This window comes from Chrysemys picta, chromosome 5, assembly GCF_011386835.1.
Source record: "Chrysemys picta bellii isolate R12L10 chromosome 5, ASM1138683v2, whole genome shotgun sequence".
Lineage (NCBI taxonomy): Eukaryota > Metazoa > Chordata > Testudines > Emydidae > Chrysemys > Chrysemys picta.
The window spans coordinates 67,870,489-67,884,091 of record NC_088795.1 but is presented as its reverse complement, the minus strand read 5'-3'; the positions used below and the strand labels follow the sequence as shown (position 1 = coordinate 67,884,091).

The window sequence follows — 13,603 nt, the reverse complement described above, 5'->3', positions numbered from 1 at the left end:
AGTTTACAGTCCCTCTCACTGCACACTCACAGAAGTTAAGTTTGCTACTTCCAAAGAGACAGTGTACACACCAACCTGTTAGGTTACCTGAGGACTCACTCTCCACTGTTAATACATAGTACTGAGATGGCTGTGTAATAAAAAAGAATGAGTTGATAAATAAAGAACAGATATGTAATTGATAGGAAGCAAGAATCAATTAGACAGATATGTTTACAAACAAAACAAATGAAAACATGCTTTCTAGTGACTAAAATTTAATTTCAGCAAGTTTTGTCTTAACAGATTTTTCATTTACATCATGTTTCCAGAAACTTTTGCCTTTCTGGTCAAGAGGTCCAGCTTTCATAGGCTCAAAGGATGTTGTCCATTTATGTCCCCCTAAGTGATGGGTAACTAAAATGTCTTTTTTGCTAACCCCATTTTACTCAAAGTCCATTGTCTCTGCCTCAAGAGCCAGGAAAGCTTCCCGTGGAGCAGATTCTGTCCCCCAGCATGATTGTTAAATAGTCTCTCCTACTCGTTTAGCTTGATGGCTTTGTTTACCCTATATGTAAATGTATTTTCACTGTCCTCTCTGCTTGTTACCAAGCCAGTGAGACAGGTAAATACACATTCCTTTGTCTAGGGCAGACCTCCTGAACATATTAACAGCACACATCTATAACTCGTGCACAACCACTACATACATCACACAATGATTTTTAAGACCAGTGTGTCATCAGTTTACATATGATAGCTTACATGATGCCTTTGGATATATATCTTATGACAACCGTGTGCTGGGGAACTGAATGTGTCAGGCCTGATGTGAGTTACAGTAGGCGGGGGGACTCTGCCAGTTGGCATTGAGGGTCTCCCAGGGTCACAGCAGCATTCACTAATTTCCTGTACTATAATTTGCTTGTATGGAATCCTGTCAGTTTATATGTGAAGTGTTCAAAGTTGCATCAGGGGGAAAAAATGGCAAAATAAAATTCTTACTTTTGGAACTTCTACTATTGAAAAGAAGTTTTAATAATAAGATCACTGGTAAATTAAAACACTCAAGATTTCACAGGTCTTATAGTTAAGAAGCAAACAAAATCCTTTAGAGATGGACTCTCCAAAATTCTTGGGGGGGGGGGAGGGGGGAAATTCCATGCATTTGCCTTCCCTTCTTCCCCACCAGAGAGAGGTGAAAATTATATTATATTTTATATTAAAGGAAAAATTAGTCAGTCCCTTCACCTTCTAAAAATATGGCTTTAAAATTTAACAAGTGTTCCCTCACCCTTCAAAGAGTATGTTCTGATTTGGAAAATAAAATATTCCACCTACAAAATTCTGAGGATACTGCTTTTCTCCTGCTGTTCAGTCACAGTAATACCCTATTTTCTCTGCTCGGGGCTGCACTCTGCCTCTGTTGATAGGATAGGTTAGCCCTCTGGCTAAACTAAATCCTCTCCTTCAGGTTAAATGAAAGCCCAAATGTGGGAGTGGGGGAAGGAAATCTTTCTCATGGTAGGATTCTGCAAGAGCCATTACCCTGCTTGGGCCCTGGAGTTGGTATGTCCTAGTCCTTGCAGGGAAGCAGTCATTTCTTCCAGCCTCTGTATTCCATTTCACTCTTTCCCTGGGCTGTTTCCAACCCTGGCTTACCTGCCTTTCTCTTAGGTCACTCTCCCCCACATGTACTGTACATTAGACACTCTCCTAGGCTCCTCTCCCAAGATCCCTTACAGACTGGAACCATGCTGATCTGTTGTCCAGACCACTTGTCTTGGGAAAGCCCCACTAAGCAAGCTGCTGCTCTTTCCAGGTTCTTTTACTCTACTGAGGAATAGGGTCTACCTTTGATTTTCTGTTTTCCTCATCCCAGCAGGCTTTGTTGTAGCCCATAATCTCCTGATTTGGGATAAAACCAGACAGAGATGAGCTCTTCTTGAAGGCCCAGCTCATTCTTAGATAAAACCTTATTTTTCTTATTGATATTATTCAATAAAGTTATGAAGACAAATGTTACAGTCATGAGAGATCTTGTTATGCTGTTTTTTTTCAGACATTTCTTGTTAAATACATATTAATTAATTAATTTGTTTTAAATGATATTTTGTTTACATCAGTGTTCAAGGCTAGGTGGAAGAAGTGTCTCTTGAGAAAACTTCAGGGTGAAGATTAGAAGTCAAGAAGGATAGGGAGGGAGCAGCATAATAAAAGATCTGGAGTCACTTATGAGATGACAAGATCAGGGGAGCACCTGGCAGTAAACTGGCAGAATGAAGAGTACAAGCAGCAAAGAAGGAATTATTGAGATTTAGGGAAGGGCAGATTGCTGTGCATAGCCTTGAAGATGAGGATAAAAAGTTTGAATCTGATGCTTATAGAAAAAGGAAACCAGTTCAGGAAATCAAGTATGTAAAGAAGGGGGAATTAAGGGGTGCTAGACAGTCAGAGCAGTGAGAAAAGAAGATTACTTTAGCTGCAGCACATTGAATAGATTTGAAGGAAACAATGTCTGAATCCAGGAGGCCAGCGATGGAGAAGCTGAAGTAGCTGAAGGAAGAGGTGACTAGGGTATAGATCCAGGGTTAGTGGCAGAGAAGGAGGAAGGAATAGATTTGTAGATGTTATAAAAGAAGTACTGCTGTGATTTAATCAATACCTTAGTTGTAGGGAGTAGGGAAAAAGGAAGAGAGAGCAATGTTTTTAATAAAAGTTCAAAGTCTCTCTCTCTCTACTTAACTAACTAACCTCCCTCTCCCCTCCATGCACAAAAAGCCCAAACTAGTTGGTATAGCACTTTTATGTGAAATTTTGGACTTCACTACTTTTTTTTCCATGTGAAAAAAGGCTATGTTGCCAAAGTCACATAGAAAAACAGCATTTAAGAGAGAGAAAATAGTAGAGCGCAAAATGAGAGAGTTTTGCTACTTGTGCATAGCTCTTCTATTTTGCAAGTAGACCGTGGGTATTTATGGAGCAACCAAAGATTCCCTGGAACAAAATGCATATGGTGTTTGCTATAAAATTTTGGCAGCAGGTTTTCCAGTCAAACCCTGGAAACATCATCTGAGCTACATTTATCCAACTCTTGTAGAGATGTGTTACTAAGTTTATTACAGAAGTTTTAGGTAGTTAATAAAGAGAAGTGCTGACAGAGTCTAAACTGACTTCTTCCAGCATCTGTGAAGTTTGCCTTTAAAAAAAAAAAAAAGCCAGAATTTATGTAGCCCTGCTGTGCAGTTTTTGGGGAGATGAAACTCATTTCTCCCAACTCAGGAATACAGGCCATAAGACTACAGCCTTTTCATGTGACACTCTTGCCTCATCAGCAGTGTTCCCTTACTGGAAAAATTTTCAGATATAGTGCAGAGTCCATGTCCTTGGGACACAGTAATTGTCTAGGTCAGGGTTAGGCAACCTATGGCACGTGTGCCAAAGGCGGCATGCGAGCTGATTTTCAGTGGCACGCACACTGCCCACTGGGTCCTGGCCACTGGTCCGGGGGACTCTGGATTTTAATTTAATTTTAAATGAAGCTTCTTAAACATGTTAAAAACCTTATTTACTTTACATACAACAATAGTTTAGTTATATATTATAGACTTATAGAAAGAGACTTTCTAAAAACATTAAAATGTATTACTGGCACGCAAAACCTTAAATTAGAGTGAATAAATGGAGACTCCGCACACCACTTCTGAAAGGTTGCTGACCCCTGGTCTAGGTCCTCATATGTGGCAGCTGTACTGGTATGCTACTTTCAGCACAAATGCTATATGGCTTCTGTGTTGTGTAGGCCATTCTGCAGCCTCCTCTGCCCAAAGATAATTTTACTGAGAATAAATTAATGTGACTACTGTTAAAAGAAAGGGCCAGATCCTTATGTGATGTAAATCAGTGTAGCAACAGTGACTTCAACAGAGCTGTGCATATTTTAATCACCTGAGCATCTAGCCCCAAATCTGTAAATCCACTACATCGTCCCTAGCTTTTACTGCCCAAAAATGAAAGGAAGCAGAGAAAAATCAAATTGTTTTACTTACCACTACTATAATTTCTTTTGTTCTGAAATCTTTCTATTATGTGCAAATGTGTGCCATTTGAATAAATAGCAATAAAATAGAGCATGAAAAGAACCTTCCAGGAAAGCAATAGTTGTAATGTTTCCTTGCAAATTGTGTTTTAACTAATTTTAAAAGGGTATTAGTTTAGATTTTGTAACTTCTCATTGATATTATTTAGTATCACAATGTCACCCTGCAAGATAATAGGCCTAATTCTCCTCTTATTTCACCAAAGTTATTCTTGATGTAAAGGAGTATGAGAAGAAAATCATGTTTTTACAGTATAACGTAGAACCAGTGAGAGAACATAATTAGAATACTAGGGCCTGGTCTACTCTAGGAGGGGGGATCGATCTAAGTTACGCATCTCCAGCTACGTGAATAATGTAGCTGAAGTTGCTGTACTTAGACCTACTCACTGCAGTGTCTTCACTGCAGTGAGTCAACTGCTGCCGCTCCCGTCGACTGTGCCTGCGCCTCTTGCGGCGGTGGAGTACAGGAGTCAACGGGAGAGCGCTCGGGGGGTGGTGGTGGTGTCAATTTATCACATCTAGACTAGATGCGATAAATCAACCCCCGCTGGATCGATCACTGCCTGGCGATCCAGCGGATAGTATAGACATACCCTAGCTCCCTCTTTTGTGCTCTCCAACCAGGTGTAAATTAACATTGCCCATGCAGATTACATGTACTAAGAGTGTGGTTGATCCAAGCGTGGGAGTGTAAGTAGTGGCCACAGGAGCATCCATCACATCCAACCTCAATCATATAACTCACACTCCTTCTCCATAAGCCCTGACTTGGCATTCATCTACCAAGGCTCAGTATGTGGAAGAACGAAGCAGACCCTCTGAATAGTGAACAGTGCTGGTTTCTAGGGAGCCAGGATTGAGGCCTGATTTCTTGTGATTTATCGTTTCCTTTGTGTTCAAGGTTTTGGTCCAATGATGACTGCTCAGTTTAACAAGTACATACCCTAGCATATTGTTGAGAGCATTGGACAAATGGAAGTTCTAAAACAGATACCTTGGTCCATCTGAACTGGGCATAGAACAAGTCGAAGGAGGGATTGCAAAAAGTGGCTTAAACTTCCCCTTTGCATTTACCTGCTCCTGGGACTACTGAGTGCAAGGCTGGTCAAAGCAGCTACTGAAGGTTTCAAGAAGCTGCAACCACAGCAGGAGATTGAGCCGTGCAATAGCATCCTAGTCATGCCCCTCTCCTATAACCACACTTTCTTTGGAAGCTACGCTCCTATTGCACTAGCATGGCCCTTTGAGTCTGGTTATGGTTACTAGACAGCCAGACATGCTGGACATATGGCATAAAATGGTGGTTTGATTTTTATTGTAAAAGCAGTGTTGTTAATTCCAACCTTCTAGCCTAGTTCCAATGTGGGAAACTAAAGAATAGATGCTGATGATCCTAACATCTTTTTCTATAAGTAGTCTCAATAGGGTTGCCAACTTTGTAATATTTAACAACCGGACACTCCAGCAGAGTGCTGGAAGCTCCCCTTCCCCCGAGGACCCGCCCCTGCCCTGCCCCTTACCCCAGGCCTCATCCCTGCCCCACCTCTTTCCCTGAGGCCCCGCTCCTGCCCTGCTGCTTCCCACCCTGAGGCTCCACCCCGTTTGCTCCTCTTTCCTCCCTCTCTCTGTCGCTCACTGCTTTTTCCCCCTCCCTGTGTGGGTTGGGAGGGATTTACCTGGAGAGCTGGGGCTGGGAGCTGCAGCTGCCCAATAGAAGTAGGAGGCAGCCCTGGATGCATAGGGGCTGGCCCGGGTGATGACTCTGTGCCTCCCCCACCTGCAGTAACTGGGCGTCAGGTCAGTAGATCTGAGTGGACACCCTCAGGCCCCCTTTCGACCAGACTTTCCGGTAGAAAACCAGACATCTGGCTGCCCTAAGTCTCTCAATTATTTCAGTGGGCCTGTTCATGGCATAAGGGTCTATTCAGGATGGGGAAGGGTTTCCAAATCTGGCGCACAGTTTACATACAATCTACCTAATATTTCCCTTGTAGTTGCACTTCCTATCCTGCACTCCTCTTGTGTAGTGTCTGACCCCAGATGAAACTACATTTCAGTGAGATGTGAAGTGATTCTTGGGTGTATCTGTAAGTCTGTAAATCACTTCAGAAAGCCAAGAGTCACTCTGGCTAAAATATGCTATAAATGCAAATCAATATTATCTTTCCAAGAAGTGTTTAGATAGGATATTGCTGTTCAGAGATCATGTGGTGTTCTTAGAAATAAATATTTATTACATTTTAAAATATTACATTTTCAAATTTATGAACAAATACTGTACATAATGAGAAAGCAAAGTTGGACCAAAGGATTGTGATTTGGGGTAGAACATTAGCTCTATACCCCACAACAGTACACATGGCAAAGAAGTCACAATAGGCTTCCTCTTATTAATGGAACAGCCACTGAAAGGGTAAAATATTCCATCCTAAAATCTGTCATTGACATTTCAGGAAAAAGAGGAGGATGGGGTGTAGTTTAGTTGAAGTACAGCAACTAACCTCTGCCTATAAAAGGCATCTGCCTCGATTTAGATCTGACTTTCTGTTTTAGAATAAACTGGGGCTTCATAAACTAAATAGGTTGCGGTGAGGTGGGGGGAAGAAATCAAGCTTACCAAGAACTGCTTGTCATATCCTGTAAGCTCTTTTTCTGGTTAACTGAGAGATCTGGATGGGCTTAAATGGATTACTGGTTAACCTAGAAATCTCTGATTTGAATCTAAATACAGATTCTTTAAAATGAAGAATTAGAGTGGTATTGCATCAAAAGCGAAGTTAGCATTTTTTTTTTTTTTTTTTTACTTGAAGCAGATGTGGACTCTGCTCTTTTCTGGAAAATTCACTTTCAGGTCTCTAACACAAATAATAAAGTTTTGCTGTTGCATTAAGAAAGAGGTGGATGACTATCATGACAAAGCAGACCTAGATTCAGGGCTTCCTAATCCTATAGATTTTAAGAGCAGGAAGATAGTGTGTCTAGAGACTTAAAACTTTTGACAAGTTAATAAGGATTTGTTAACCTTAGACAACAATATTACTTAATATGAACAAACTAAGCTCAACAATATGGTATACAGCATTACTTGTCTTGAAATGCCATTAAAGTACTTGATCCATATATAGAACTGTTTTCATAAACTGTTTCTAGTTGTGCTTTGCTTAAATCCCAGTATTTTTCTAGTTTATATTCCAAGTTCAGAAAAGATCCCCCTTTGATGTTGTAGGTGTTTCAAGGTCTAAGTTTTTCAAACTAATTTTAAAATGTAAAATTTGTGAATTGGATGTAAATAGGTGGAAAATCCAATAAAGGAATCAAAAGTTTAAAAGAAATATGGAAGTGCGAATAATTTCATTTGTTTTTAGTGTAAATATGTCTCCCCTGAATATCGTTATATTTTGTGCAGCTTCCACAGAAAGGGTGTAACACATATACATGCTTTCCAATAGGACTGCTAAAAGATCCATTCACCTTCACGTTATTCCAGTTTAATGCAAGTGTAACTCCATTGAAATCACTGGTGCACAATTGGAGTAATGCAATGGTGAACCAGACCTTAACTTTTATTTTTGGGTACTTTCTAGTAGGCTATTTTAATCCATTAAAGTGAGAGAGAGTAGTTGACACAGTAAAGAAAAAGGTGTTAAGAGAATCTCTTCACAAAATTATAAATAATGTGATCCAATATATATACATAAGCCGCCTTATTGATATAAGTAAAAACTCAGCTACCTGTTTCAGGATATATTTAAACACACATGGTACAGCCTGTTCACATATTACTTAATGTGTAAGTTGCCCATAAAAGACTTTGGTGCTTGATCTGTCTATATTTTTCTCTATTGCACCCATAACTATGTTATCGAAGCACTGCTTAGAATATGATTTGCTCTGTTCTAGGCTAGTTGTTTCTTATATCTTAAGAAGTTTAAAAAAATGTTTTTAGAAATAGATATATCAAACAAAGGACTCTTAAGCGGGAGACATTTCTAAAACAGCTTTGCTTTCCATACCCTTTTGTGTAATATGACACTTGAGGACTGCTTCTATTGTTTTGTAGTTTAAAGTGGGGAGAAGAAATTGTTTCCTTGGTTTTATTTCTGGAACCTGAGAGGAGCAGCAGCTATTGGGTGTAATAAATTCATGCAAATTAGCTTTCAGAATGCATGTGTAAGTGTAAAACTGCCATGTGTGCTCTGCTCTGTGCCTGTGACTTATCCTGCTGAGCTTGCTTCTGGTGCTGTCTCAGAGAAAGGAAGGTATGGGAAAGGGTTAACTTCTTACCACCAACCACTGAAAGGCACATTTGCAATTGCTCCCGGTCTTGTCTTCCTTTTTACACCTCATTCGCTCACTGCTGCTCTTCACTTCAAGGCACATCCTTTGACCTAAGCAGATTATTGTGGACGCATGAAGGACACAGCAAGATATCCGTGCTTTTCAAGGGGGAGATTTGGCTCCAAAATAGGACACTAAGCCTTTCGACTTATGCTTATTTACCTAGTCAGCTAGATGCAGTGTCTCTGGGTGCTTAGTGGACTCCTGTGGAATCAGCCAGGAAACAAAAGCAGAAGTGGCAGCCGCTGCAAATGTGGGAGTCTGTGGCATTAAAGGGAAGCAGTTGCTAATAAGGGCCTGTGAGACCTAGGTTTCCTTGGTTTCCATGACAGTTATTAGGTAGCATAGAAATTGAATTGTCTCCCACAATGCTCTGGGGGGAGAAAGGGGTGCTCCAGTGACAAGGCAGAGTAGTTATTACTTGCAGTAACTCGTCTGTCTGAGAATGCAAAACTCTCTGGATCATTACGTTGTGCAGATTTTTTTTCTTTCCCAAATGTGGTTCGCTTTACTTTTTTGATGGAAGACTCTGGCTTGTGCTACAGTGTCTCAAATAATATTTTCCCCTTTTTATTTAGAAACTGAGCTTGGCAAAGCCAGGATATGAACAATTATACAGGTGGGCTACTCTGGGGGAGTGAAGATATAAGGCATCCAATCAGGTATTGGCAACCTGCAGCACTGTCAAAATGCCCCTCCAACAGATTTCTGTAGTCCCAGCGCGGGAGACGGCCAGCAATGGGAGAAGTTCAATGGGCAGAAACAAAGAGAAGAGCAAGGAAGTCGAGGTAAGAGGAAGGTTTTGATTTGATACAATAGGAAAAGCCAATCCACAGTAGCTAGCATTTCTGTCTGCTCAACAGGATGTACTGTGCTGTAGCTCTGGACCAGCGCTGACAGGATCACAGCATGCTTTAGCAGACTGGAACTGAATTCCCATAAAACTAATAATAATATACTAAAATGCATCTCTGAATTATGGGGGGGATTATAAATATTTAGGGTTATTGCTGAAAGAGGAGGTTGCGAATTGCAGTGTCAGTGGCATGCTTTTTGTTACGTTTCATTTAAATATTTCAATGTTTAATTCTTTTATGAGCTTTATAGCCCACTAGCATTGAAAGACAATGGATATGATTCCGTATACTTGCAGATTTTCAGATGTCAAAGCAGTTTGAACATTATAGTTTTTTGTTCCTAGTTTTTTTGGGGAAAAAGAATAGCTTAGAAAGATTCCTCTTTAAGGGAAAACATATTCATTGTGCTAATGCTAAAGTCTGTTTCACTAATATGCATGTACTCCTTGTATTAAATATAGGCACAAGTTCTATAGCCTACAAATTAGTCTACATTTTCATTTAAAATGCATCAGTTTGTTTTGTTTTTCATCCATTGTCCCCTGCCTTTCATGAAAAAGATTATTAAAAAGCAACAAATATTATTCCACCAGTATTAATAATCAGGTTTCGCCTATTTAAGAGAACGTCTTGGATCAAAATATAATGAAAAATATGCACATAAAATGTAAAAATCTACACAATTGTTTCTAAGTTTTGAAAAGTGTTTTGTGGGTAGGCAGCAGAGATTCTAGTTTAAAATACCTATCAGTAGTAGGTGACACCATACAAAACAAAGCAAGGCTGAGATGATATCAGAAATAAATACTGTAGCAGCTAAAGCTGCCCCGCCCCTTTAAACAATTTTTGCTTGGTATATATTCCCAATTAATCATTAACAAACATTTTTTTTTCTGTTCTGGATGTTAATCTTTCTATCTGGAAAACAAGTGTGGCTGTGGAGAAAACACATGAGAATATTTTAATGATGAACTGGGAGAAAAGTAATAAAGTTCACTGAATTTCCAAAGGGAAGTGGTGTTTACAACCCCCCTTTTTAATCATTTGTATGACTTGTTTTCAAGAAATAATTTTAGAGACTAACAGATGCTGATGTTTCTAGGATTGTTGTGTGATGGTGGAAAATACTGGTTGATTTGTTGACTGATTTTAGACTGAGAAACTTTTGGTCCGGTAATTGGCTTAAGACAAATGTAGCAGTCATTGTTTTCTGATTTTTAAATTTCAGCGAAGAATATCCTTGACAATGTCCTTTCCTAGAAGTGAAAAAAAGTATCTTTTTCCAAATGCACTGTGCTAATCAGTGTTTATCAAACTTGATAATGCCTAGAGTTTTGTGCACTTGGAACAAACTTTATTTTTTTTCCAGAATAGTGATAAAGAGTGAAGTGGAAAGTGTTCAAATTAAGATTGCAAATATGGAAATTTAAAATGTAAAATGATACCTAGAATAAAATGGCTTTCTCTAATTTTTGATTTAAATTATTTTTGACAGAGTAACACATTTGTTTAACATCCACACAGAGTTCATTAGAATCAGTAGAATTGTCTTGTGCTCCACTGTGGGTGATTTTTGTCCTGTGAAGGGCTGAATCAAATCATTTTGGAAAGAATCAGATACCTCTGAGTACAAACGTTTGCAGGTTTTTCATACAGATGTGTAGCTGGGAAGAGCAAACTAGTTTGCAGAATTTCTTAGGTTCATGAAAGTTTAATTAGTTTTTACTTTAAAAAAAAATTGTCTCTGTTGCAGAGAATTGGTTAAAATGCATATTCAGAACTGCCCTCTGCTGGACAGCATGTCTGATCTGCTCAACTATATGGTCCTCCCTCTGTCCGTAGCTGCAATTTACGCAGGATAAAAGGCCTAATACTACTAACAACTAATGGAGATTCTCCTGTAGATCAAGTGGTAGGGATGTTTTTCCAGAGCTGAAGGCCCTTGAACAGGGCAATTGAAACTGTTCAGCTAAAACCCTAAGCATATCTTAAATGTATGCTTGGTTTGGATTCTTCTGTGTTTGTGGGTACCTGAGGTTCACCAGCATTGTGCCGAAGTGGGCTAATGTTTGGGTTCACAGAAACAGTCCTTTGTCCTCCTAGCTGTTCTCTCTCTCTATCCTCTGTTCTCTCCCACTCTCACCTAGAAATCTTCCTCCATCCCATCCCATTCCACATCTTATTTTTGTCTCCAGCAGCAGCCTTCCCCTTCTGCTAGGCTCATGAGGTATATTAATACCCTCTATCCTTCCCCTGGGTCTTTAGGGGCCTCTGAGTAGCTGCTTCCCCTCCTTTTCCACCAGCAGGTTGTGTTTTTTATTTGAAGGGAAAGTGTCTTTGAAAGCCACTGTCCTCTAGCCATTAGAAAGATCTTCTTGGGTAGTAGAACCCGAAAGCTAGTTTAGTAGAACAGGGAAATGTGCCTTCTTATTCCCTGAGTAGGGTGCGAAAGATGCTCCATAATCCCTGGCTACTATGTGGGCATAAAAGGTGTGTGTCCTCTAACAAGTGGTTGGTAGGGAATTCCCTTGGGTTCCCCAATTGCTGATTAGAGATTATGGAGTAACCTTTCCGTTCCTGTCTATTCACGTGGCTGGCTGCAGTGAGAGAACAAGTGTTACTAACCTCACAGTGTGTAGTAGTGTGAAGGCAGGTGTATACTGGTTGAGCCAAAAGAAGGACCTCAGAACTATGCAAAGTTCCAAGACCCACCACTGCTGGCACTGCTGCATGTTTCTAATCTCTCCTGGGAGCACTTCCCCCGAATGTTTTATTTCAGTAAAGGATTTTTCACTTTTAAGACAGGTGGTTGGCTGATACTGAGACATTATCAATAATATCAGTAAGTGCAGGGTTACTTAGAGCCCTCAACCACATGAATATTCTAGCAGTATTGGGAGCACCAACACAGTATACACATATGAGGATATGTTTACAAAGTGGCCTGCCTCTTGAGAGCGTGATGTGTAATTTCTTTGTGGGAGTAAAAGTGTGGGTGCTATTCAAAGATGCTCAACTTTTTTTTAGCCACATAACACATTTTCTGGTCAGCTTGTCTCACTGTGTTTTGTTGAAGTCATGGTTAACAGTAGGGTTCTACATAAAATGTAATAATAAAGAGCCAGGTCCGTTCTTTGTGCACACTGCGCAGTTCAGGGGAAAAGTGGAGGACAAAAGTGGTTTGAGGCCACGGGGCACTGGTATTGTTCCAAGAAGCAATTTATAGTAGCCTGAAGGCTCCCCAAGGGACTATTCTGACAGCCAGGGATTTTCAGGGAATGGGGGTGCCAAAGTCACACCGTCTTTTCCATGGCCAATTCCATGCGCTTGTGGCATGGAGAGGTGGGTGTTACTGGAGCTACTACAATAGCTGTCCACTACATTTCCTCAAGGCAAGGAGAATCTTCCACTAGCTTTAGGGCAGTTTTGCATTCAGAAATGCAGGACAGGCTCTGGCCCAAAAAGTTTAGTTGAGCGAGTTTTACATGTCCTTCTTCTCAATCTATTCCTCCACCAATGCTGTCTAAAAAGGGTACTTGCAAATAATGAGGAATGAATTGGTGGTTGTAGGCAGCCATTCTAAAACTTGTGAGTGGATTTTTGGTTATTTTTTAATATTCCATTGTTACATTGATTTTTCTCAATGTACATTTTTCTGAAAAGCTACAGTGCAAATAAATATTTTGCCTTATGCCTGTGTGTGAGAATAAGCCAAATTCTTTCTGGATGTAATTCCATTGACTTCAGGGAAATTGCAAGACATGAATTTGCTACTACATATTTTAGGCTCTGAGAGACCTATAATTATATTAGAATTCTGGTTTATATACATAATGTGAAATTTCTGTGCACTTATTTCTAAACAAAAAAAACAAAAAAAAAACCAAACTCCAAGTAAACAAAAACTCCTAGGTATGCCTAACTTGTATGTGCAGCATCCCACATGCGAATGGGAAAACACGAAAGCCTAAATTTTCAAAGGAGTTCACTTATGTTTTAGCCACAGTGTGTGTTTGTCCAAACTGAATTGTTCAAATCAATTGAAGCTGTGACTCAACAGTCCTAAAAATCAGGGCCCCACTGTCTGAAGTTGAGCACCATAAACTTGTCAAAACTTTTGAAAATCTAGGCATCAATGAGTTGAGATTGGCAGAATAGACCTCATAATGACAGTATTTTGTGCAGCTGTGCCTGAGAGCTGTTGGATTTCCTTTCCTGTGATGACAGGCTAAAGAAGTGCTATGGATGGGTCTCCAAAAATCCAGAGTAGATGAGCAAGAGATGCTTACATTCCCTTATGATAAATTCTTTTGAATAACCAAGAGCC

The 13,603-nt window shown here is 39.9% G+C and overlaps 1 protein-coding gene across 11 annotated transcripts in view; it reads left to right on the top strand.

Annotated features, from left to right (window-relative positions):
* MARCHF1 (membrane associated ring-CH-type finger 1) overlaps positions 1-13,603 on the top strand; it is a 462,831-nt gene that overhangs the window by 200,595 nt on the left and 248,633 nt on the right. For 8 of the 11 annotated variants that reach the window (XM_065596510.1, XM_065596507.1, XM_065596511.1 and 5 more), the window contains one exon: positions 8,998-9,207. Coding sequence is in view for 4 of the 11 variants with exons in the window: in XM_065596507.1 (XP_065452579.1) it covers positions 9,109-9,207 (99 nt within the window). In the remaining 7 variants the exon portion in view is untranslated. Of the gene's footprint in view, positions 1-8,272; positions 8,341-8,426; positions 9,208-13,603 lie in introns of those variants that run through there. The other 3 variants (XM_005299282.5, XM_005299277.5, XM_065596512.1) reach the window with 2 other exon arrangements.